The sequence below is a fragment of the Pinus tabuliformis genome, chromosome 7 (assembly GCF_031772625.1).
Source record: "Pinus tabuliformis cultivar Carrire ecotype Pingquan chromosome 7, CPIR1, whole genome shotgun sequence".
Classification (NCBI taxonomy): domain Eukaryota; kingdom Viridiplantae; phylum Streptophyta; class Pinopsida; order Pinales; family Pinaceae; genus Pinus; species Pinus tabuliformis.
Window position 1 is genome coordinate 773293944 of NC_142293.1, and position 25872 is coordinate 773319815.

Genomic DNA, 25872 nt, shown 5'->3' on the forward strand with positions numbered 1-25872 from the left:
GTTACCAATCCAAAGCACATCAAAAGCAATGGATTTCAGTGCTAAGTTCAATGAATGGACAATGCAAGGTGTCCAAAACACTTGTGGATATTTAGCTTCCACAATCATGCTAGCAACCTTGCAAACAAGTGCATTATCTGTAATTATTTGCACACAAGAATCAACACCTACATCTTCAATAACTTTAATAAACAACTCACCCATAAATTGTGCATGTAGGAATTTACAGGGTAAGTTCCTCAGATAGAACACCAAAGGACACCGCTCACAAACAGATCACAGATCAATACACCAGTATTCTTGACGTGGTTTAAACCCTCAAAGAGGGAAATAGTCCACGACCTAAGCCAACGCAGCCACTTCAGGCAATTTATTAATAAAAGAAAGAAAATTTACATAAGTTTCTCTCATGACCGGTCACCCTACAAATGACCATCCATGCTCTTTAAATAGAGATCATGGACCAATCAAGTGTTAAGCCACGGATCAAGTGTCGGTAATACCGAGGAGAGAATGAACTGCCGGATCACTTCATGTCTAGAACATATCGTGACCGTCTGATTGTAAGTTACAAATGTACATAGTAAAGAAACACACTTTACTTAACTCTATAGTAGACCAAGTTATACTTAACTATTTCCTATGTGTCGGAATATCCTAACATCCCCCTTTAAGAACAACTTGGGATAGGATTGAAAGATGTACAAATATGACACAATAGGAGAAGGAAGGAGGCATTAGAACCTATCCCCCCTTAGTGACAACTTCCTGAACTCCGACCATAAATCGAAGTTTAGTAAACTTCGCCTCTGTGAGAGCCTTTGTAAATATGTCTGCAACTTGATCATCGATTGAACAATATTGCACTTCAAGAACTTGGTCATGAATGAGCTTTCTGATGAAGTGCATGTGTAGTTCAATGTGTTTGCTGCGCTGATGTTGGACTGGATCTTTGCATAGTTGAATGGCACTTTGATTATCACACCAAAGTGTAGTCAGATGCTGCTGCTGAAAGCCAAACTTTGACAGGATCTGATGAAGCCACAGGGTTTCCTTACTAGCTTCTACGGCGCCACGATACTCTGCTTCTGCTGAAGAAAGAAAAATGGCACTTTGTTTCTTACAAGCCCATGTAATAGGTCCAGAACCAAGAGTGAAGACATAACCTGCAGTCTAAGTCACCTGACATGAGGATTCGGGACACGTAGGATTCGAGATTCGTGGTGTCGGATTCGGACATGTTGACCCCCCGGAAAAGGACACGTAGGATTCGTTATATATTATTTTATTAAAATATATATATATATATATATATATATATATATATATATATATATATAAAATTAGATATTTCTTACACAAATTTTAATTAATGATACAAATTTATTGATTTCAAATATAGATCTTCATCTATAGCTATTAGCATGCATAGTACATACAAAATTCAAATACATGTCAATCTATTATCTATATCTTATGCTTGGCCCTCTTGCCACCACGAGAAATGTCTAATTTTTTAGTCTTGTTGGAAAATCAAGATCTTTGTCATTAATATCACCCTCTAGGCATTAATATCCAGAGGTATCTTTGTCATTACCTCTGTATCTATATAGGGATCTTTGTCATTAATATCACTCTTTAAGCATTAACATAAGATAGAACAAGCATAACATGTCAAATCAAGATTTTGTTTGAGTGATGCGTACATTTTTAGGAGGGTCATGATACAGGAGTTCGACAACCAATGTCACTAACATCAAGGTACATAGAGGGATTGGTGCTCTTGATTAAATACGAGTTCCATACCCTAATACATGACAAAATTCAATGGAAACATTGCAATCCCCCAATCCTAAAATCCTGAAAAACTGATAAGTCTGCTGGATTTTGAATGAAATCTAAAATTCTACTTTCTCCATATGAAATCCAATGAGGCCGGAACCACTCTCAAACATCCTAAGTCATTTCATGGTAATGTTAAAAATTTAAGTAAAAGGACGAAAATGAAGATTAAGGAGAATGTCACTTTTACTCTAAGAATTTAACATTACCATGAATAGCATATCAATACTGGGGCCTAGACTTGATCATTAAGCTGCCAAAACGCTAGCCAAATGAAAATATGCATGGTTGTAATGACCAAATGCGGCCTTTTCATACCCGTGCAGGTCATTTTTGCCGCCTAACGAGTCCTGGAAAACAGGACACACTGCCAAAATTGTAACACGACCTCGGATTTGACGAGTCAGGAAAGGACACGACATGTCATGGTTTTTGGACACGAATCAGGGCAGAATCGCGTTGGACACGCTGGATTTGGGATTCGTGGGGCCTATAGGACGAATCCAGTTATCAAGCCTGCAATAGACTTTCGATCATCAGGGTCACCAGCCCAATCGGAATCAGTGAAACCAACCAATAGAGGAGATGCTTTTGCACTGTAATTAATCCCAAACTGAACTGTACCTCAAACATAACGGAGTATTCTTTTCGCTGCTTTCCAATAACTTTCTTGTGGGTATTGCATAAACCGAGCAATAAGGCCAACAACAAAGGAAAGGGCAGGACAGGTATGTGTCAGATACAAAAGTTTTCCTACAAGCTGACGGTATAAGGTAGCATCAACTTCAGAGGAAGTACAAGTGACTGAAAGTTTGGCTCCAAACTGAAAGGGAGAAGGGGTTGGCTTACAATCTTCCATGTGAAATTGTTGTAGAAGATCACAGGCATACTTGGACTGGGAAAGGGAAATACCTTCCTTGGATTGAAAGACTTGAAGACCAAGAAAATAATGCAAGTGTCATAAGTCTGTCATTTCAAACTTCTTTTTAAGGCTGGACTTCACATGGTTTATAAGGTTGGGATCACTACCAGTAAGAATAAGATCATCAACATAAAGAACAAGAATGATAAGAGACTTACCCACTTTCTTGGTGTAGACAGTATTGTCAGAATGACACCTAGAAAAGCCAGTATCTAAAATAAAGCTATCCATTTTGGCATACCAAGCCCTAGGGGCTTGCTTGAGACCATAAAGGGATTTCTTAAGCCGACATACAATGCTGGAGTCTGTTTGTATAAAGCCAGGAGGTTGTTCCATATAGATTTCTTCATGCAAGTCCCCATGCAAGAAAGCAGATTTAACATCCATCTGATGGACTTCCCATTTGAAAGAGGCAGCAAGGGAAAGAACAAGGCAGATAGAGTTCATTTTCGCAACAAGGGGGAAGGTTTCAGTATAGTCAATGCCTTCAACTGGTGAAAAACCTTAGCAACAAGACGAGCTTTATGTTTATCAACTTTTCCATCTGGTCCATACTTGGTTCTGTAAACCCATTTGCATCTAACAAGTTTTCGTCCCTTTGGAAGAGAAACAAGATCCCATGTATCATTTGCCAATAATGAACGATATTCTTCATTCATAGCTACGCCCCAATCTGGATGGCCTGAAGCTTCTGCAAAGGTGTCAAGATCATGATTCGCTGAAGCTTGAGCCAGTAAAGGAGAGGCTCTATCGAACTGAGAATGTGTACATCGTTGATCTGTAGGATCACCTACAAGAGCACCTGCTACATCCCAAGTAGCACGGACCCATTTTGGAAGCTGAGGCACTGAAGGAGGATCCTGAGAAGGTGGGGGGTATTGTCATCCTCGCTATCATCATCTGAAGAAGAAATGTTTTCAGAAGTAGAAGGGATATAGAGAGATGGCACATCCGCCGAACTAGGCTCGTAGGCCGATATATTTTCAGCAAACTTTACATCTCTTCTAATAATAACATTTTTGGACATAAGTGGAATAAGTCTATATCCTTTGACATCTTCAGAATATCCAACAAAAATACATTTTTCACTGTTAGGTTCTAAAGCTTTATGTTTCTCATCTGGAATATGGGCCCATGCTTCACTTCCAAAAACACAAAAGTGACTTACATCTGGTTTAATTGAGCTCCATGCTTCTTCTGGAGTGATATTCTTTAAAACCTTAGTAGGAGTGCGATTTACTATGTAATTTGCACAATTAATTGCTTCTGCCCAAAAATTAAGACTAAGTCCTTTAGATTGAAGCATACAATTAGCCATTTCCTTTAAGGTGCAATTCTTCCTTTCAGCTACACCATTTTGTTGTGGAGTATATGGAACAGTATGTTGCATTTGAATTCCATGCTCAGTGCAAAAGTTGATGAATTTGTTGTTAACATATTCTCCGCTATTATCAGATCTTAGCTTAAGAATTTGATGTCCAGATTGTTTCTCAACAAAGGCCTTAAAGGCCAAGAACATGTTAAATACTTCACTCTTGAGTTTTAAGAAGTATACCCAAGTGAGTCTGGAGAAATCATCAATGAAAGTTCAAAAATACTTGTAGCCAGAGAATGAAACAACTGGAAGTGGACCACATAAATCACTATGCACACGCTGTAAAGGCGCTGAGGTGTGCCAAGAGGCATGTTTTTCAAAACTATCCCGATGGTGTTTTTCGAGTACACATCCGGAACAAACACCATCTCTGCAAGATACCATAGGAAGACCTGTCACCATTTTTTCTTTACATAGATTTTGAAGGGAGCGATAATTTAAGTGACCAAATCGCTCATGCCAAAGTTTGCTCACTTCATCATTATGAACAACAAATACCGAGGGAAGAGTTGATGACCCAAAGTTGTTAAACTTATACAACCTTGTAGAATCATCAGCAATGCCAATAGCTAAAATCTGTCTAGGATCTCTTAGGTCCTTAATTACAACATCATGAGGTGGGAATTCATCGATTTTACCTTCACCTGAATCAGTTATCTGATATACAAATAGAAGGTTGCAAGATAAGGTTGAAACACATAATACATCATTAAATTGACCATTGTCTAGATGAATAGTTCCAGTCCCTACAACACTAAGAGATCTATCATCACCAACATATATATTTTTGGTGTTACAATCATTTAAAGAAGAAAACATGGCTTTGCTTTTGGCCATGTGATAAGAAGCTCCAGAATCAATCAGCCACTCATGAGAATAAGAAGAAAAAGATACATTTAGTGCATAACCAGACCGAGATGCTTGACAACCACATGCAGAAAGTGTTATTCCTGAATATGAAGTTGAAGTTGAAGAATGCTCCAAATGGATGTTATGCTTCTTCATTGCTGCTTCCAAGGCTTCCATCTTCTTAAAGCATTTGGATTCTAAGTGGCCATCTTGATTACAAAAGTTGCAATGTCTATCAGTCTTCTTCCCTTTGTTTTTATTTTCCTTATCATTTTGTTGAATTGATTTTTCATTTTGAGACTGAAATTGCTTAGGACCCTTGTTTGGTTTAGGACCATTCTTTTTAGGATACTGCTTCTTAGGATTCTTTGAATTTGGTTATTGTTGGGCAGCTAAGGCTTTCTTAGAAGAGTTTCCAAGATTAAGAAGACCAAGATGTAAGAGTTTTTCTTGTTCTCTTATTAAAAAATCACAAAAGGCATCAAAAGAGGGGGACTTGTAGTCTTGTCCTAGAGAGATGAAGGCTTCTCTAGTCGAATGGAAGGTGGAAACAAACACATAGTAGGCTGGTCCCAACTTAGTAAGAATGGAATAGATAAGGCTACCATCTTCTTTCTTAACCTTAACACCTTCCAAGAGAAATCTAAGGGTCTTGAACTTGGACAAAAAATCTTCAATGGAAGAAAAATTATTGGGGTCCAATGTAGCAACTCATTTTCGAGTTAATGGGCTCTAATTTCATTTTTAATTCTAAAAAGTTCAGTGAGTTGTTTCATTGCTTCATTAGGGATATCAAGTTTTGCGATATGGAATCTAAGGTCTGGAGAAATAGACATCCCTATTAACCCACGTGCTTGATCTTTCCTATTTTCCCATTTGGCTGCCTTATCTTCATCTTTAGGTTTAGTTTCATGGCCTGAAGCTATTCTGTAAAGACCTTTACTTCTAAGTAAATCCACAATGTAGGGCCACCATTGGAAGTAGTTGGTGCTATCAAGAACAACTTGGCATGGACTTTCAATTTTAACAGAAACTAACACTGTAGATGCTGAAACTAAGTGTTCCAATGGAAATATCTCGAAAAATTAAGCCGATTAAAAAAAACGGCTCTGAAAACGGCTTCTGGATGAAGAAGTTATGGTTTTTTGAAGAAAAGTTGTTGAAGACGCCGACAAAGTGCGTGAATGTGCGGAAGTGAATGATAATGTTATATTTAAACCCCCCCTTCCAAACTTAATTTAATTCCGACACATAGGAAATAGTTAAGCATAACTTTGTCTAGTGTAGAGTTAGGTAAAGTGTGTTTCTTTACTATGTACATTTGTAACTTACAATCCGACGGTCACGATATGTTCTAGACATGAAGTGATCTAATGATTCATTCTCTCCTCGGTATTACAGACGCTTGATCCGTGGCTTAACACCTGATTGGTCCATGATCTCTATTTAAAGAGCATGGAGGGTCATTTGTAGAGTGACCGTTCATGAGAGAAGCTTATGTAAATTTTCTTTCTTTTATTAATAAATTGCCTGAAGTGGCCGCGTTGGCTCAGGCCGTGGACTGTTTCCCTCTTTGAGGGTTTTAACCACGTCAAGAATACTGGTGTATTGATCTGTGATCTGTTTGTGAACGGTGTCCTTTGGTGTTCTATATGAGGAACTTACCCTATAAATTCCTACAGTGCATCCTTGTATTCTCCAAGTGTATCCATTGCTTTCAAGAAAACTGAACCATTCAAGGAAGACACCATGAAGTTGATGAGTGGGTGTCGAGTTGGATCTATCCATCCATCAGAAACAATGCTAACCCCAGATGTTGGCCATGATGCTTTAATAGGCTCAAACATTTTTTGCACTCTTTTTTTGCCTTCGTCAACAATGTGGTTCTAAGCTTCTCTGAACCAAGAGGCACATACCATGATGGAGACCCGTGAGTTAGAGCTCGGCACATCTCAATAAATAGAGGTGAGCGTGCAACATTAAAGGATATGAAGTTTTGATAGAAAAAAAAGGCAATGGTGAGATCAAGCTCTTCCCGTTTCTCTTTTTGAAAAATCTTGTCCATTGGACCAAGTGAAATTGCCTTTCTTTTTGCTGCTTGTCCCCCAATAGAACTCTCAAATGGAAATTTGGTGGTGTCTTTCCTCAAAAATGGAAGGGGGTCATCATTCTTGGTTTTTCTTGATTTTGCAGCCACATTTGCCATACCAACAGTGAACTCTTTTTCCATTTCTTTCCTCTTTTGTAAAGGAACTTGTGTACAAGCTCCAACTCCACAACCTGGTAAAGCCAACAAATGGCCTTTCACACGAAAATATGTGCTTGTGAAAGTACTGTGGCAAAAGTTGCATCTCCAATGCACATTGCCTCCTCCCTTCCCCTTGCTGCTTGGCCCATCCTCTCTTGTGACATATTTCCACAAGGGATATTTCTCAATGTTACCTTTAGGAGGAAGTCTTCCCTCAACATTACTTGCAACAGACTCTGATGATATTGGGAGAGGAGGGGCATCTCCAATGGGGACATTCTTCCCCTTCCTTTGCCCCCTACCTGCTGCCCTTGATTGAGCCATGAACACTGTAAAAAAAAAATAAACAAAACATGCACAAATTTGTAAAAGAAATGCATATACAAACTGTTGTAATAGAAATGAAAAAAATAGAGATGAAATGCACTTACCTGGTGCTTAAATCTCCTTGAAAGTGCTCCAAACCCTTGGCTCCTTACTCCAAACTTCTAACAGCAAACCCACAGCTCACTATTTGCAAAAGGAATGAGAGAAAATGGTAAAGAAAATTAAAAATGCACCCTCTTTAATGGCCCGCGGGTTCCTTTTCGTCGGATTCAAATCTGGTTTTCGTGACACGATGTGTCCTAATGGAACACGATCCGAATTCGATCGCATCCCATTAGGACACGTCGTGTCACGAAAATTGGATTCGAATTAGGTCAAATCGAACCCGATTCGTAGGATTCGAACATTTGGGCAAAAATCAACGAATCTTTGCGCTCTAAACGATGTTGGTCTGCCTGTTGCTTCATTCGATTCTGAACTTGATCTTTGAGATGAGCTATCATGGTGGCATGGTTCTGTAGGAGTTGATCAACTGCTTGCACCTTAGAGCATCCAGGGATATAAGAAATAGGTGAAGGTGGGAGTTGGCCATACACTACTTCATATGGAGTCATCTTGGTGGCTTCATGATAGTTAGTATTATACCACCATTCAGCTAAAGGTAGCCACTGTACCCATTGATGTTGCTTTTCTGAAGTGAAGCACCATAGGTATGTCTCCAAACATTTGTTGACTGCTTCAATTTGACCATCAGTTTGGGGATGATAGGCAGTACTTAGTTGGAGTTGGGTGCCTTGTAGCTTGAAAAGTTCTTGCCAAAATTTGTTGGTGAAAGTCGGGTCACGATCAAACACAATGGACGTTGGCATGCCATGCAGTTTGAAGATCTAGTCCATGAAAGCTTGAGCCACCAAAGTGGGGGTAAATGGGTGGGGTAGAGCGCAAAAATGAGCATATTTAGAAAGTCTATCCACAACCACCATGATGATGGATTTGTTGCCCGACTTCGGGAGACCAGTAATGAAATCCATAGAAACATCTGTCCAGATGGAGGCAGGGATTGGCAATGGTTGTAAGGTTCCTGGTAACTTGATTGTTTCTCCTTTGTGACATTGAAACACATCACATTCAGCTACAAAAGTAAGAATGTTAGTTTTCATGCCCATCCAAAAGAAAGAATGACGAGTGCGAGCATAAGTCTTCTAAAAGCCTGCATGCCTTGCAGTGGGAGATGAGAGAAACTCTGCCAAAAAGCAAGTTTTAAGGAAGGATGTCGGCGATATAACTACTCAATCCTTGTAGCGAAGAATCTCATCCTTCCAAGAGTAGCCAACTGAGGAATTAGGATCTGCTCTCAAGTTATTAATGAGTTGGAAGAGAGAGGGGTGTGAAAACCATTCCTTGTGGGCTTCTTCAATCCAATTTGGTATGGGAAGAGAGATTAATAGCAGGGTGTTTTCATCCTCAAATTGGCAAGATAAAACATCTGCTACTACATTATCACGCCCTTTCTTGTAAATTATCTCATAATCATATCCCAACATTTTGACCAACCATTTATTTTGTTGTGGCGAGGATAGATGTTGCTCCAAAAAATATTTGAGGCTTTGATGGTCTGTGCGGATTTGGAAACACCGCCCCAATAAGTATGGTCGCCAGGTATCTACTGCATGTAAGATGGCCATCATCTCTTTCTCATAGGTAGATTGTCCCAGATGTTTCCCACTCAGTTGTTGGTTGGTGAAAGCCAAGGGTCGACCTTCTTGCATTAAGACAACACCAATACCAGTACCTGAAGCATCACATTCAATCATAAAAGATTTGGTGAAGTCGGGTAGTGCCAATACTGGAGTGGAACACATGGCTTGTTTGAGAGCCACAAACGCCTGTTGTGTTGCATCAGTCCAGAGGAATGAATTTTTCTTGAGAAGGTTAGTGAGGGGTCTAGCAATGCAACCATAATTGCAGACAAATTTGCAATAGTAGCCGGTGAGACCCAAGAATCCCCTCAAACTCTTCAAGGTTTTTAATTGGGGCCAATCTTACATTACCTGTATCTTTTTGGGATCAACCCTAACACCTTCATGACCCACAATGTGTCCCAAATACTCGACTTCTTCCACGCCAAAAGAGCACTTGGACAATTTGACAAATAATTTGTGATTCCGAGCAGTTGCAAGATCAAGTCTACATGATGAAGATGTTTTTCCCAGGTTAGGTTGTAGATGAGAATGTCATCAAAGAAAATGAGGACAAATTTTCGGAGATATGGTTTCAACAGGTGATTCATGAGGCTTTGAAAAGTAGATGGAGCATTACAGAGACCAAATGGCATGACCAAGAATTCATAATGGCCTTCATGAGTTCGGAAAGCAGTCTTGGGAATGTCTACTTATTTCATGCGTATTTGGTGATAGCCAGAGCGAAGATCTAGCTTGGTAAAGAATTGAGCACCATGTAGTTCATCAAGCAGATCATCAACAACCGGAATAGGGAATTTGTCTTTGACAGTGAGCTTGTTGAGGGCCCAAAAGTCCGGACACATGCGCCATTCCCCATCTTTCTTTAGCACCATGACCACTGGTGATGAATAAGGACTAATGCTAGGACGAATAACACCTGCTTCAAGGAGTTCCTTGATGATTTTTTCAATTTCATTCTTTTGGGCGAAAGGATATCGATATGGGCGCACATTCGGCGATTGGGCCCCTGGGACCAAAGTGATGCTATGATCATGTTCCCCTCTAGAGGGTGGAAGCTCTTTAGGTTTGTCAAAGACCTGTTGGTGACGATTTAAGACCTATTGCATCTCAGGATGAATATGAAGAGTAGTGGATTTTATGGCCTGGATGGCATTAAACTAGGCGATGACTCCATGATGGCCCTTTTTCAACAACTTTTCCATTCGATGCGAGCTAATGATAGAAGGAGCACCTGCCTGGAGTCCACGGAGTGTATGAATGTGGTCATTCTGTTTAATGCTCATATATAACTCCTAGAAGTCCATTGTGATTGGGCCAAGTGTGCTAAGCCATTCAGCACCCAAGACAATGTCACAACCACCCATGTTAATTGCAAACATGTGGGTCTTTAGGTGGTAGTCTCCCATCTGAAGTTTAATATTTTCACAACGGCCTTCACATTTCATTGTCCCCCCATCAACAATAAGGACCTGGAAATTAGAGACTGCCCTTACAAAAAAATGAACAGCTTCAGCGACTCGCTTATGGATAAAGTTATGAGTGTTGCCACTATCAATCAATACTACTACAGGGCGATGTTTAAGAAAGCCTCTGATTTTGAGAGTTTGGGGCGCAGAAATGCCCGCCAAAGCATGTAGCGAGATAACTGGTTCATCTAGCGTAGCTGTGAGATCATTGTCCTGTTGGGTTCCTCAACTTCGTCCTCTGGCCCCCCAAGGGGTGGGGCTTCCTCCGATGAGCTGTGATCAATAACATCAATTTGAAAGAATTTTGGTTCCTTGCATTTATGCCCCGAGGAGTATTTGTCATCACAGTAGTAGCACAATCCTTGTTTTCTTCTTTCAGCCATTTCTGCTGGAGACACCTTTTGAACCTTAAGTGTTTGGGTAGGGCCCTGAGCCTGGGTGGAACGCCCCTTGGCTATGAAATTTGGACGAGTAGACTGGGCAGCTAAAGCAAGTTCCACTTCGACAACCTTTGTGCAAGCGTCTATCCATGTAGGTGGGTGGTGCATCCGGACATGTGCTTGGATGGCTTCTTTGAGACCACTGATGAAACACTCCAAGTAGAATTCATCTCCTAGACCTTCTGTTCGGATGGCCAATGTCTCAAAGGCTGCAATGTAGTCTTTTACTGTGTCTGTCTGTCGGAGCTTAGTAAGACGGCCCAAAAAATTAGATTCTCTGTCAAAGTGGTCACAAAGGGATTTTGAGAACACCTGCCAAGTTATGTTCCCGAGATAACATTTCACATGCCACTGCCACCATTTCCATCTCTCTTGGTCCAAGTAAAGGGCTCCCACACGTAGTTTAGTTGGATCATCGCGGATATCATTCAAAATGAAATATTGTTCCATTTGTGCTACCCATACTGTCGGATTAGAGCCATCAAATTTATACATGTCCAGCTTGGGTGGTCGAGGGTGGGAATGTTGGTGATTTCCATGGAAGTGAATATGATGGCTAGATTCTCCTTCAAGGTGTTCATCAATACTATGTGCCTCCTGATGCAACCCCAATGTGCTCTTAGTGATGTGTTCAATGAATGTTGAAATTTTCTGCAGTTCTTCCTGGAAAGTATCCAACCTTGTTTCAAGGTGCTCGATCTTCTCATTGGCCATGACTTGAGCTCTGGTTTCTACCATACACAGATCTCGGTCACTTGACGTCACTTCGAAAAAATTTGGGACTGCCAAAAAATTGAAGCTGACAAGTGAATGGTACGACTGCGATCAGCTCGTCATCCTGAATCTTATGGGCTAAGTCTCTTGTAAGCATCCCTTTTTACTCCGAACGGAGTTTTACTCCCCGCTGATCAATACTGCAGTGGCCAAATTCCAAAAAACTTGATCCTGCCCAATGTCCTGCGAAAATCGGGCCCAAACTATAGCAGCAACAAGCCTCACTGCGCAGAGGGTCAGATCTGCCTACGAAACCCCAACTGTTGAATGTGAGTTGTACTGCGGCGACAGAACCCCAACTAGTGGATTTGATTGGTGCAGCGGCGACAAAACCCCAACTGCTAGATCGGAATTGTACTGCGGCGGTAGAACCCCAACTGGTGGATCTGATTGGTGCGGCGGCGACAGAACCCCAAATGCTAGATCTGAATCGTACTGTGGCGGGAGAACCCCAACTAATGGATCTGATCTGGCAAATAAGAAAATGGGCGATCTTCAGAGAGCCGAGGGAACTATGGTCACAAAGGAGTGTCAGGTGCTACAGATCGCAATATACATAAGGGTCCAACAATAGTACTCAGCCCAATATTTCAGGGCACTAACTAAGGAGGATCAACCGTACCCTTAGTCGTACTACCCGACTACCCTATCATATGCACGAGTAATCTCCCCGAGTGTTGTTCTCAGTGTACTGTAGCAGCAAGACAACCGACAACTTATCTAAGGCGAGGTTTCAGGTGAGCCTAGGGGGCTTCCGATATACCCGAGGGTACGTGGAAGTGCAGTCTGTGCGCGGTTTTGTCTAATGCGCTACTACTCAAATGAGTACCCACAAGGGTTACAAGGGAGTCCAACAAGCGTGACCACCTCTTGTATTTCCTGCGTGCATGCCACCCCAAATCCACAAGGTTATGTGCTCAACGACAGATCCCATGGTTTAAAGACGTTGGAATACGTCTCTAGCCTAAAAAAATTCTGCCAAAAATGGAGGTACCATCGGCCCTGGAAAGTGCTCTAATACCACTTGTTATGCTCTTGACTTGCAAAAAATTCCAGAATACCAAATATGCGAAGAAATACAACCCAGGACACAAAATAAAATGAGAAAAACAGCAAGTATTTTATTATTCAGAGATAAAAGCAATGTTCACTTGCCTCTTCGAGGGGGCAACCTCCAGCAAAGTAGAGCTTGATCACAAAATAAGACTCGATGATATTTCCCTTCTAACTACGACTATTTATAGCTAAATGACCTTCAACAACCTAACGACTAGTGGTCCTTTGCATAACATGGGTTAACCACTTTATTTATTAATTATGGCCCGTTTGCAACTAACTGTGGTTCCTTTCTTAAATGTGAGTCAACCACTTACAATTATTAATACGAGCTGTATTGACTCTTTAACTAACTATGACTATGACTCAACCCTATTGGGTTTATCACATAAATAAATGGGTTAGGGTTGGACCCTAACAAGTTCTCATAATTGGATACACAGTACTATAGTGAAGAATCTCAACAATCAACTGATTCCACAAACAACCGTTTAAAAACTAAAACTGATTCAATAAGCAATTGCAGTCTTACAAGTTCCATAGAAAACATCAACGCATAGCTTACTTGATTGTAGCTAAACCTCACAGATTTAGGGGCCCTATCTTAGTTTTGTTGTCACCAGTCACATCACAACCTTTGCTGGTTGCTTCGCCCTGTTGATAGTACTAGTTGCCTCAGACTCTAATCAGTCAGCCTCCTTAACTCTTGCAACTTCTGTTTATAACCTTTTGTTACCAACAGCCTTCAAGAATGGCACCTCGGTCATCCGCAGCTACAGGGGACTTATCCTCGATTGTCCCTTACCTCAGGCAAGCCTGTGTTAGCCTCCCGTAGCCACAAACAGTTCTTTTTATCTCAGGGAGAGGTTTCCAACCTCATTGTCATCGAGAGAGGAGAATTCCACCCTCCACGCTACCCAAAACAGCAATCCACTACCTCCTCGCTACCACACAATCAACACAAACCAAACTTCATTTGCCTCAGAGCCACATACTATACCACAGAGATGATCCGTTATTGCATACAACCCTCAAGGATGACTCATTGCCATAGACCAGCCTCAGAGAGGATTTCGTTGTCACAAATATGATCTTAGAGATGATTTGCTATCACAAAATACCTCATGGACGATCCGTTGTCACCAATAAGGCCTCAGAGGTAGTCCGTTGCAATAGAGTGATCTATTCAGTCCCTCGCTACCTCAAAAATGGAAGGTTTCAACTTGGACTTGCCTCGGAAACCTTCGCTGCCACAAAATATTGCCTCAATAATTCGCTATCACAAAATACCTCATGGACGATCCGTTGTCACCAATAAGGCCTCAGAGGTAGTCCGTTGCCATAGAGTGATCTATTCAGTGCCTCGCTACCTCAAAAATGGAAGGTTTCAACTTGGACTTGCCTCGGAAACCTTCGCTGCCACAAAATATTGCCTCAATAACCCTTGTTGCCACATAATGGATAAGTGTTGCCACAAAGAATGCCTCAAAAAGATGATCCTACACTTAGACTTATCCTGTAATCAAAAAGGTAAGGGATTGAATAGGGTGGAATCTTTCACCACCAAAACCAATCAGAAAGAAAGGAATCTTAAAACCCTCCAAGAGCCTCAGCCCAAAAATCAGAAAGAACCACAATCCATGATGATCACAATGAATCTCCCCTCTCCTTTTTATAGATTCTCTGTGGGGTCTTCCCTCCTAATTTTAAGTTGAGTGGCTAACAAATTTCCCTCCATTTGCCCCAAGTTTGACTTTTATTGCAGGTTTCCCTCCATTTACCCCAAATTATCTAATGTTACCTAATAATGGGGTTCCCCCTTTACAAATGACTATAGCCTACAGGGTTAAATAGGCTACTATGTCCTCCCTTGGGCAATTAATTGGAAGATAACATTACCTATACCTCCAATGAGTTTCAAGATTTTTGCAGGGAGGCAGGGGTCAAGAAGGAACTCACAGTGCCTTACAACCCTTAGCAAAATGGGGTTGCCAAGAGGAAGAATTGGACCATAATGGAGCAGCGAAGAAAATGATCTATGATCAAGATTTGCCTATGTTTTTTTGGGTGGAGGCTTGCAATACAGCATTGTATTTGCAGAACAGGAGTCCTCATAGAGTATTGGAGGACATGACTCCTAAGGAGATGTTCACAGAGTGAAACTGGATGTGAGCCATCTGTGCATCTTCGGTAGTCTAGTATATGTCCACATTCCCACAGAGAAGAGGACTAAACTGGAGCCCTCACCAAATAAGGGCATTTTTGTTGGCTACAATGAGGTCTCAAAGGCCTGTCAAGTATACATTACAGGACAAAGGAGAGTCATCATCAGTCGGGATGTTAGATTCGAGGAGGGTAGAACCTTTAGGAGGTCTCATGATAGAAACCCAATTGGGGTAGATGATCTAGAGCGAAAGGCTCCTAAGGTTGAGCAGGGACCAGTAGCACCAGTAGCAGGGACGCTGTAATGTACTAGGGTAATTTTGCCCTAGGATTTTCCTGTAGCAACTAATTCTCCATCTTTGGTACAACAGTTAATTTTAATTATTTTTGTCAATCAGTAAATTTCCTTTTCAATGATACAACAAATGAACAGTTGATGTTGCAAGGAGACAATCATGCAATAGTACCATATATTATTCACGACATAATGACCCAGTTGAGGTAATGTAATCAATGCATAAATATAATTTGAGCCGCTACAGTTCCCGACAGACACATGTATTAATTACCAATCCTGAGTTACAAAAGTCAAATGTGCTTGGGTAATAAAAATATTCCTAGATTAGCTTCAAACCTTCTACAATCCTACATCACCTATCAACATCGAGCTTTTGTTGTAGGGCCCGGATTATCGAACCTTTGCCGACCTATACAATTACGTTGTCTAAACACCAATCCGAGAGGTTATTGTTACAAAGCCCAAACTGTAGAACGACACCGAGTTTTGCATATGAACCCTCGCTAGCCTGTATGCTTACGTCTCCAAAAGTTTGTAGCCTCAAACCCAAATTTGTGCTGCGACAGACTTCCTTGTTACAGATTTCGTGTTATGAAAAATCCCAGTTATGCCCAGAATTCGGGCTGATGTGTCGTATGTAATTTCGTTGAACAATCCTTCTTAGCGTCAAAACCATCAGATCCACAGTAAGCTCCAAAGTTCAATAATTTGTCACAGATGATCAAGACCAAGCCTTCAATGACTAAAGTCAACCACAAAAACCCGCAAATCAATCACAGCGATTTGAGAACATGCCACAATGATCTTCAATCCAACCCGCAATTAATCATAGAGTCTGTTTTTCCCCAACCAGGGGCTATAGAACTTCGTTTTCCCTTTTTTTAGTTCCACGATAAAGAATACGTCTGCTTCAAAGGATTTATCCCTTCGTTGCGCCAGAACATCAAACAAACAGAAAACCTCATTGTATCTCATATGATATTTGTGTGCTAGAACAAAGTGAAAAAATGATAGAATTGTGTCAACTAGGGTAGAATCTTTCACCACCGAAGTTGACAAAGGAAAAGGGGTCTTAAAGCCCTTAGAACTAATGCTCAAAACAACAGATGAGATGATCCACACTTGATGCTCCCAAATGAATTCATCCCTCTCATATTTATAGATTTCCTAGACGAGTCTCTTCTTCTAAAATGATTGAGTAAACTTTACTCCAAGCCCCAATTTTGGGTTTCTTCGTCCAATTGCCCCAAAACTTGCCCAACAGTGGGAATTTTGAGGGGTTTTCCCCTTTATGGAGGACTATAGCCTATGGGAATCAATAGGTTACTTCATCCCATTCGTCCTCAATTCATAGAGGGCATTACATACACAGCCCATAGATCTGGAGAAGTGAGATGTTCCTTCGAGCTATACCAGGAGAAGGCTGAGATGGTCCGAACATACTTTGAGAGATATTGAGGAGCATGTTGAGGCTCCTAGCAACACCTTCAAGCAGAGTACACCACCACCGAGATTTTCCAATTATTTTCCTTTGTCAAGGAGCATCAGTGAGTTTGAGCCTTCCACTTTTGAGGAGGTTGCAAATGAGCAAGTCTAGAGGGATGCCATGGTGGAGGATTATAGCTCCATCATGAGGAATGATGTGTGTGACATAGTGCAGAGGCCTATGGGAAAATCAATGGTCACTTCTGATGGATCTAAAAGATCAAACATGCAGTTGATAGCAATGTCGAGAAGTACAAAGTGAGGTTCGTGGTGAGAGGGTTCTCCCAAAAGGAGGGAGTGAATTATGAGGGAACACCTTCTCCTGTCGCCAAATAAGCATCCATTAGAGTAGTCATGTCCATTTGCTTCAAAGATGGGGAGGAGGATACATCAAATGGATGTGAAGATTGTTTTCCTCAATGGGGTGATTGAGGAAGAGGTGTATATTGAGCGGCCTCAAGTATTTTATGTGCATGGAGAGAGAGTCTCATGTATGCAGGTTGAAGAAGGCCCTTTATGGGTTGAAGTAAGCTCTACGCACAAGGTACGCCAAGATCAATGGATATCTTCTTGGTTTGGGCTTCACCAAGAGTGAGGCAGACTCCAACCTATACTATGTACTTTTTGAGGGAGAGCTACTCATCTTGGTACTTTATGTTGATGATATTTTCTTGACAGGATTGGAGCAGTTCATAGGGATGTGCCACGAGGACCTTTTTTCGAAGTTTGAGATGAAGGACATTGGCTTGATGCATTACTTTTTGGGATTAGAGGTGTGGTAGCAACTAGGAGAGATTTTCCTAGGGCAGGGCAAGTATGTAGTTGAGATCCTGAGGAGATTTCAAATGGAGGACTGCAAGTCGATGTTGACACCTATGACTACCAACTTGAAGAAGCTAAGTGCTTCTGAGGGAGAATTGGTGGATCCCACATTGTATAGGCAATTGATTGGGTCCTTGATGTATATAGTCAACACTAGGCCCGATATTTGTTTTGTTCTAAACACTCTCAGCTAGTTCTTGGTGGAGCCGAGACAGGTTCATTAGGTGGCAACGAAGCATGTGTTGAGATCCTTGCAAGGTACAATGTGTTGAAAAATTGGGAGGTTTGTAGTTTAGTTTAGATTTTCCTTTCCATATTAATTGCTTGTGAATTTAATTTGCTTCTTTATTAATCTTTATTTTGATTCTTTCATCAAACAATTACCATAACATGAACATGAAGATCACAGAAACAAAAGAACACAAGATATAGGCTCCAAGCCAGGGCAAAACCCCTCCAAGGGGAAAACCTAGAAAATTCTCTTCTTATAGAATCAGATCAAATGAGATATCCAAGACCCATAACCACAGAAAAATTCACCCTCTAAATGCCAAGTCAAACCCTCTTTTTTGCTCAGCAAATCCTTCATCAAGAGACCAGCAACAAGAGATGTACCAAGGCAGAATTTCCATAGAGAAGAAAACTTATTTTTCAGACTTTGGCCCTCCACTTCTTCTCTATCCTCTTTGCAATATTTCAGACCACAATCCATCAAGTGTGTGTCTAAAATGAGCTCCATCTTTCCTCTATTTATATAGTCCAAAGGGGTGCGAACAAACATGTCCATTGGGGCAGGACCAACTTGACAGGTAGGCTGACTTGGCACCTAAAGGGATTTGTGACCCAAAAAGACATATTTAAAAAATTATTTTTCCTTTTTCTTTGCAATAGGTCCAAATAGGACTTTGACTCTTTTGACTCAAAAACCTAGAAGCATGAAGAACATGCTTATCTAGAAAAATAATAATAATTTTTTGTTTCTTTTTATTTTGCTTTTTGCATAAAAATACATAATAGTACAAATTATGAAGACTAAAACTAGTTACATTCTCCAACATAATGGACACTAAATTGAGATATGTTGGAGTTGGTGGAGTAGAGTTGCAGGGCTACATAGATTATGATTGGGTTGGGAGTGTTGTGGACAAAAAGTCCATGTCTAGATGTTGTTTCAGCTTAGGATCAACCCTGATCTCATGGTGTAGCAGGAAGCAATAGTCAGTGGCGCTTAGCTCGGTAGAGGCAAAGTACATGGCAGCGAGCCTGGCAAGTTGTGAAGCTGTATGGCTTCGCAAGATGCTCATAAGGCTATATGGTCTTGAGATGGGGCTAACAGTGATACACTATGATAATCAGGGTTGCATTAAGCTCTTTGAAAATCATGTGTTTCATGACAGGTCCAAGCATATCAAGATCAAATATAACTTCATCAAAGATAGGGTCCAAAGAGGTGTTGTGAGATTGTAGTGCATTTCCACAGGGGAGAAGGTGGCAAATATTCTCACTAAGCCTCTAGTGAAAGGGAAGTCCATGTTTTATAGGGACAAGCTAGGGGTAGTAGAGAATCCCTTCCTTGCTAGAAGGGAGTGTTGAAGTTATTGGTAGCTTTGAAAGGTCTTCTACATGAGTTTGGTGTATTAGCATGTAGGAGATGGTCGATTGCCTTTGTAGGTGCTTGCTTGTTGGAGTAAGTGATTTATGACACTTTCCTATGTCTAACTTAAGAAAAGCACAATAATTAAAGTCAATTAATAATTGTGGACTATTAAGCCAAAGTACTAATGATAAATAATTTAATTGTTTAAATGACTTCGAGATATGATCTCAATTGTTGATCTCAAGTGAGGCAAGATCTAATCTCAACTGTCAATAACTTAGGAGATTAGGGTTAGGGATTTGGCTTAATGGAGATTATAAAATAAGCCTAAGGGAGAGGAGAAGACATAACAAGTGGAGGAAGCGATTTTCTCTAAAGCGAGAGGCTCAGCTAGACTAAAGAGAAATAGGAAGAGTGTAGGGTGATTTGGGAGTATTTCTAAGAGTTTATCTAGGCCAAATTACAAGTGAGAGGTGGGCCGAATTCTCCAGGCCAAATTTCTTCAGGGGTTCATTTCCAAAGGGTCAAAATTCCTTGGGCCAAATTATTCCCAGTGGAGTCGAGTTACAGGTCTCATTCATTGCATGTTTTTGTGTATTTTCTCTATGGGACAAAACCTAGATTTTCCTGAGATTATTTAATGAAGGAGAATTTTTATGTGTGTACATTTGTTGTTGTGATGTAATTAATCTCTCTGTCTTTTTTTTTCCAACTACATATTAATTTATGGAAGTTAAAATACTAGTGATTTTATTTTTCAGCAATTCAAAAATTATTTGGGTAATAAAAAAAATTGGAAATATAGAATTTTTGAGAGAAAATAAATTTGGGTTGGTATTAAAAATTTAACACTCCCTCATTTCATTTCATCATCATCACATATTACATTTTTTTCGTCTCTAAGAGAGCAAGCTAGTCTTTTTCGTTACTATGGGCAAGATGTGATCTTTATGGATGCAACTTTCTTGTGGATGTGATTTTTGCATGGAGACATTGTTCTAGGATTGAAAGAAGTGCCCTTTGTAGAAAAATTTGTAAATTTATTGTCTTATCATTGATATTTTGCATTCTTAATGTTTAAAGTAGGATTTCTATTATGCCGTGACTAAATGCTTCATTATTGCTAAAATCGTGCCTCATTATTGCATGTAAAATTGTTCTCTCTAAGGCCTATAGGGAAACCGTTAATTCGCAAACCCTATATTTAATTTCTCCCCTCACAAGAGCAATAGCTAAGGTTTTAAAAGTGTATGCCTAAGCATTCCCCCCAAACTCCATCAATTTCCTTCCCTTGAATTTTTGCCCTAAAGGCTCCATTAAACCCTAGTAGGATAAGGCGTTGATGTGGAATGTATTGATCATCCATCAAATCTATTAAAATTCATCTCCTTTTTCTCTCTCTTAGATAACTAGGGCAGCCACTAGGGTTTTTTGGGCAGATTTTTACATAAAAGTGAAGTCTAAGTGCATGTTTGTGGCTCATAATTTAGGGATTGCATATATAAATTGTCTAAAAGCAAAATCTAGTGCATGGTCTAAACCTCCTAAATAGGGCTGACATCACTCTCTTTATTGTTGTTTATGCATACCTAAAAGCCATAGAATAACTTCCCCTAGCCTAAACCTAGACTCTAATTGAAGGCCTTGCTCCTTTATTGTTGAATATTATTTTATGATATTTTCTTGGGCTGCTATATGACATTGAATGCTCATCATTGCATATCATCCAAGCCCTAACCTATAGCAATCTATCTATTGGTCTAGGCATAGAGCATTTGAACCTAGCATAGAAAACCTTGGCCATCTTAGGCCTTGCCAGTACTCTATCCAAAAATAGATCTTTAACTCATCACCTTGAGCCTTAGTATTAGACAATCTTTCTAGGTGATTTAGGGAAGCCTCCTTGTGGTTTAAATCCACTAAAGAGCAGGAGAAAGGTTGCTGAAGTGACAGTGGCTACCCTTTCTCTCATTGCTATAAGGTCTGGCCCCACCCAGTGAAGGTATGCACTGGGCCTGCTAGATTTTGCGGCAACAGGGACCATAGTAAAGTAGACACAGCGGTGGATCCTGATGCAGAAATTCTAACAGCAGAGGTCCCCTGCATCCAAACAGCTGGGAAGGTGCAGCAAGCAAACAGTCAATAGTCAAAAGGCCTGAAGTACAAAATGTTAATGGTTTGCCCACTTCTCCAACATGTTGGGGAAATCTAGGTGATCAAACAGATTGGCATATGATCATGGGCAGGGATTGGTTAGCAAGGTGAGGCATTGAACAACCCAATGGGAAAAATCCTGCATCCCTTAAACCATTGGTTGCTATTTGCAGTACAGTTGAATGCCCTTAAGGGGATAAATTTTGTTTCATAATCTTGGACTCTATGACTTCGGAATTTGTCGTATTTTTATGCAATTTTTGCATTATGGTTTTTTGAGGGGTTAATTTTTTGTATTTGGTGACCCTTCTGACAGGTTGTAGAGGGTATTAAATATGAGGCCTTCCACTAAAGACATATAAGGTGTGCAAAATTCAAATCCCCATAGGCCACTTCCTGAATCCCTGCAGCCATTGCTTTCTTATGAATGGCAATATTCTTGCATATGCACTATATCATATATGCTGTTGCTCTCATTACAAGCTATAACTAATGGTTACTGCTTATATCATTGCTGCATATCTGTTTGTGTCATTAATGTACAGCACATAGTTTTCTGTTTTCATGGCAGAATTTTCCTTTTTACCAATTTCAAGGTTTTGATTTTGGGTCGGTCAAACTCAGGGATCAAACTAACTCTATACTTATTAGGGGCCTACGTTCTCTTGGTGCTTTGACATGTCTTCATCCATCTTGTATGTGGCAAAGACACAGTCCCAGACTGGAATTACGTATGAAGCCTTCCATTAAAGATATCTAAGGTGTGCATATTCCCGTAGGCAACTTCCTGAAGCCCTGCAGCCATTGTTTTTTTATGAATTCCTATATTCTCGCATATGCACTACATGCTATTCATCTCATTACAAGCTATAACTAATGGCTACTGCTTATATCATTGCTGCAAATCTGTTTGTGCCATTAATGTACAGCACATGGTTTTCTATTTTCATGGTAAAATTTTCACTTTTACAGATTTATAGGTTTTAATTTTGAGTTGGTCAAACTCAGGGATCAAACTAACTTTATACTGATTAGGTGCCCACGTTCTCTCCGTGCTCTGGCAGGTCTTCGTCCATCTTGCATGTAGCAAAGACACAGTCCTAGTGACCTGGGCCATACTATATTGTTAAAAGACTGACAGTCAAAATCGTTACTTCATCCTTACATGCCCTCAGAAAAGGGCAAAGTGACCCATATGGGCAATATCTCAAACTGCAAAACATCATACAAAAACAGTTCTCTTGGTGAAAAGTTTCTTTGTCAAATAAACCTTATGCTTCATCATTTCCGAAAAAGATATTCACAATTTTAAAGCTATTGAAAAAGAGTATGGCTTTTTCAGAGAGTCAAGTCAGGTTCACAAATTGCGTTTGATGAATTTTAAGGAAAAGAAAAAAAGAAAGCAGCATTCGAATGTGGATTTTTGGTAGTAATCAGTTTGGCATGTATTTTCTTGCATGTAATATATAAGCAATCAATGACTTTGCTTTGACTTGTTGGAGTAACAACCTATTGACCCCATCTTCAAAGTTTCAAACATCTCAAAACCCTAGAGCAATAATTAGGTTGTCAGGTCATTTTTTTCTCAAAAGTAAGTATTGCCAAAGTACCTGACAATATCCAACAGATGGATTGTGGCGTGCATATGCAGTGAGCAGTCGCCTCAAGGCATTTTGGCCATCTTCACCCAGTGCTGGATGACCTGGAAATGTTCGAGGCAAGTCCTGCCACGCAACCAGAACATCAGAGTTATCCAGCTAAGACATTATGAAATCAAACTACTCCTTTGAGAAGCGTGGCATTCTTTATTATTACAATTACATGAGAATGAAATGATTCACCTTCTCTATCTGGTTGGTCCATTTCTCGATCATGATTGTTTTAGGAAGACTGCAGTTCTTGGCATTGTTGGGAATCCCATTGCTCTCCTCCTTTAAATCTCTTCCTTGTTCAAGCAATGCACTGTAATGTCCATCTACTCTACGAGCTTTTGTTCCCACAAAAGCTTGCCAAAGCTGCTTTAGGAAATGCAATATATTTTGTCAATAAATGACCTGCTATTTTTCTTTGCAATACAATCCCTTCCCCCCCCGATGTCTAAACAAGATGACCAACTGATTTGTATTACACTGTACATTCCCACACCCCACATCGTCCCCTTTTTTTAGAAAATTCCGTATGATCCTTTGATTTAAACTTACATCAAATCTATGTAGTGTCAGATTTGACTAAAAACTCACCTCTCCTCTCAGAGCCATGGGAACACCTCCTTGTACCAGGCATTCCAATTCTTCTCTCCAAGTACATGAGTCTCTTCCAGGTCTGAATGAATTCGTAGCAGAATCACTATTTGAACTATTAACTGAGAAAGCATCAAAGATAGAATCTGACCGCTCCACATCATAAAATTCTTCATCTGAATCATCTTCTGAAATACCCGATTTGTATCTGATTGGACTGTCAAGTTTAACGGATGAACGATCGTTGATCTCATGGTCGGCATCCTTATGTGCTGTCAAGGTTGTTGTTCTACTCTTTTCAAAACTCAAGCTCCGTTCTAAAGCTGCAAGAGAAGGCCTTATTTGGGACCAGCTTCGAACTTTATTAAATGCCTTGCCATGCCGTTCACTTGCTGCCGGATCTGAGGGAGGTTCTTGAGTGGAATCAATGTAAGTCTCTAAGAAATTCTTCCATCTTTCTGACCTCTCCTCTTCCTCTTCCTATATGCACAAAAAGAAACAGTTTCCCACATGAATTGAGTGAAAGTAAAAGAAAAAGGTGTCACAGTAAGCCATGCTCTCTAGGCCATAGTCTCTAGTACCAAAGGACAGTCTCGCATTTGCATTGGAACCTGCATTGCGTACTAGTGATAACTCTATGGGCTGTTGATCTCAGGAACAATGGGAGGAAAATGTCACCCACTGACCATCAGAAAACAATGGTAAGTTAAGCTCCACAATTCTATCCTGGTTCACTGTGCCCAACATAAAGGCAGCCATGATAATTGGACCTCCCTAGTAAAATCACTGTGCAGTTCCTAACACCTGGACGTAGCTCATTAATGGCACTGTGTTTGTATAAGATCTGTAAATGGTGGGGGGATTTGGTAAGAACCAATGATGACTCCATGGAAGCTGACTCACCAAACATCAGACAAATGATGGTAAGCTGAGCTCCCTCCATCAACCCAACCTTCCTGTGCACAAATTCTCCCAGTGGTGTTACAGTGATCAGTCTATATTGCATGCACACTGCATACATTATGAGGTTTTGCATAATCATGGACAAGCACACAATGCCTTCATAGGGATTGAGATATTAAGGTGATTTACTGTTGCTGTTCCTTGTACACGAGTACCGCCTATCACTGACATGGGAGCTCTGCTATGCTTGGATATGATGGTGCGTGTGTGTGTTAAGCTTGTGACGTTCGAATACAATTGTAAGATGCAAGCCACTACTTCAATCCAATCGAATCCTGACTATAGAATAGTGCCGATCCATATGATAAAATACACGATCATTGCTCTGGATTGAGATTCAAAACAACTATCAAATGTGACATGGATCGTGAACATACCTTGTAAATTGCCATGTACTCTCTGTATCTGTGCAAGTGCTGAGGACGAACTGTGAATCCATATATATCCCTGGGAGAATCAATACTAACAACGTGTTCAATTACAGGAATCCATTCTCTTATATCATGCTCTTTCTTCTCCCATTTACCCATATCTTCAATCCAACAAAATTTCTAAAACAGAATATGTTGATCCCAACTCAATTCTCTATGAAATTAAGCAGGCCGAGGAGCGTACACATTGATAATCAGGAATTCTCTCGTATAAATAGAACGAATGGTGAGTTTAGGAAGAAAGAGTAAAGGGTAAAGTTAGATAGATGTGAGGAGGTGGGCATACCTGCTGAGCTCTGATTTGGGCAACGCAGGGCCCTCTCTTCCCTTCCCACGCATAGTGACTGTGTTTTCTGCTTCATGGACTCGGTTGCATGTTCCTTTTAGTGAAGTTTGAACTGTTGTCGATTTTAAAAAATACAACACTGAAGTCGATATATGTAGCCACTGTCGGAGGTTAGTTGGTCTGCTGGAAAGGGCCCCATGGTAGCCAATAGGCAATAAATCTCTATCATGCTTTTAATCCTTGTGAGTGAATGAACGCCTGGACCTAGTGGCTGGTCACATGGGAGTGGAGTAAGCGTTACAAAATACCATCACGCGTGGTGTAACGAGGCGGAGGAGTAGCCCCGAAACTTATGGAAATTTTGGTGATATTGAGAGAAAATCTGGTTAGGAATTTTGTAAATCCAAGTTACAGTTGTTAAACCTAAAAAT

At 40.4% G+C, this 25872-nt stretch overlaps 1 protein-coding gene across 1 annotated transcript in view; it reads right to left on the reverse strand.

Annotated features, from left to right (window-relative positions):
* The window catches only part of LOC149249868 (uncharacterized), a 93431-nt gene extending 68034 nt beyond the window's left edge, over window positions 1–25397 (reverse strand). Inside the window, exons 1-4 of the mRNA XM_089456345.1 lie at window positions 25102–25397; window positions 23762–24241; window positions 23363–23536; window positions 23132–23245 (exon numbers count right to left, since the gene is read on the reverse strand). Coding sequence (XP_089312471.1) covers window positions 23132–23245; window positions 23363–23536; window positions 23762–24241; window positions 25102–25254 — 921 coding nt within the window. The 5' untranslated portion in view covers window positions 25255–25397. The remainder of the gene's footprint in view (window positions 1–23131; window positions 23246–23362; window positions 23537–23761; window positions 24242–25101) is intronic.
* Window positions 25398–25872: the final 475 nt, after the last annotated feature.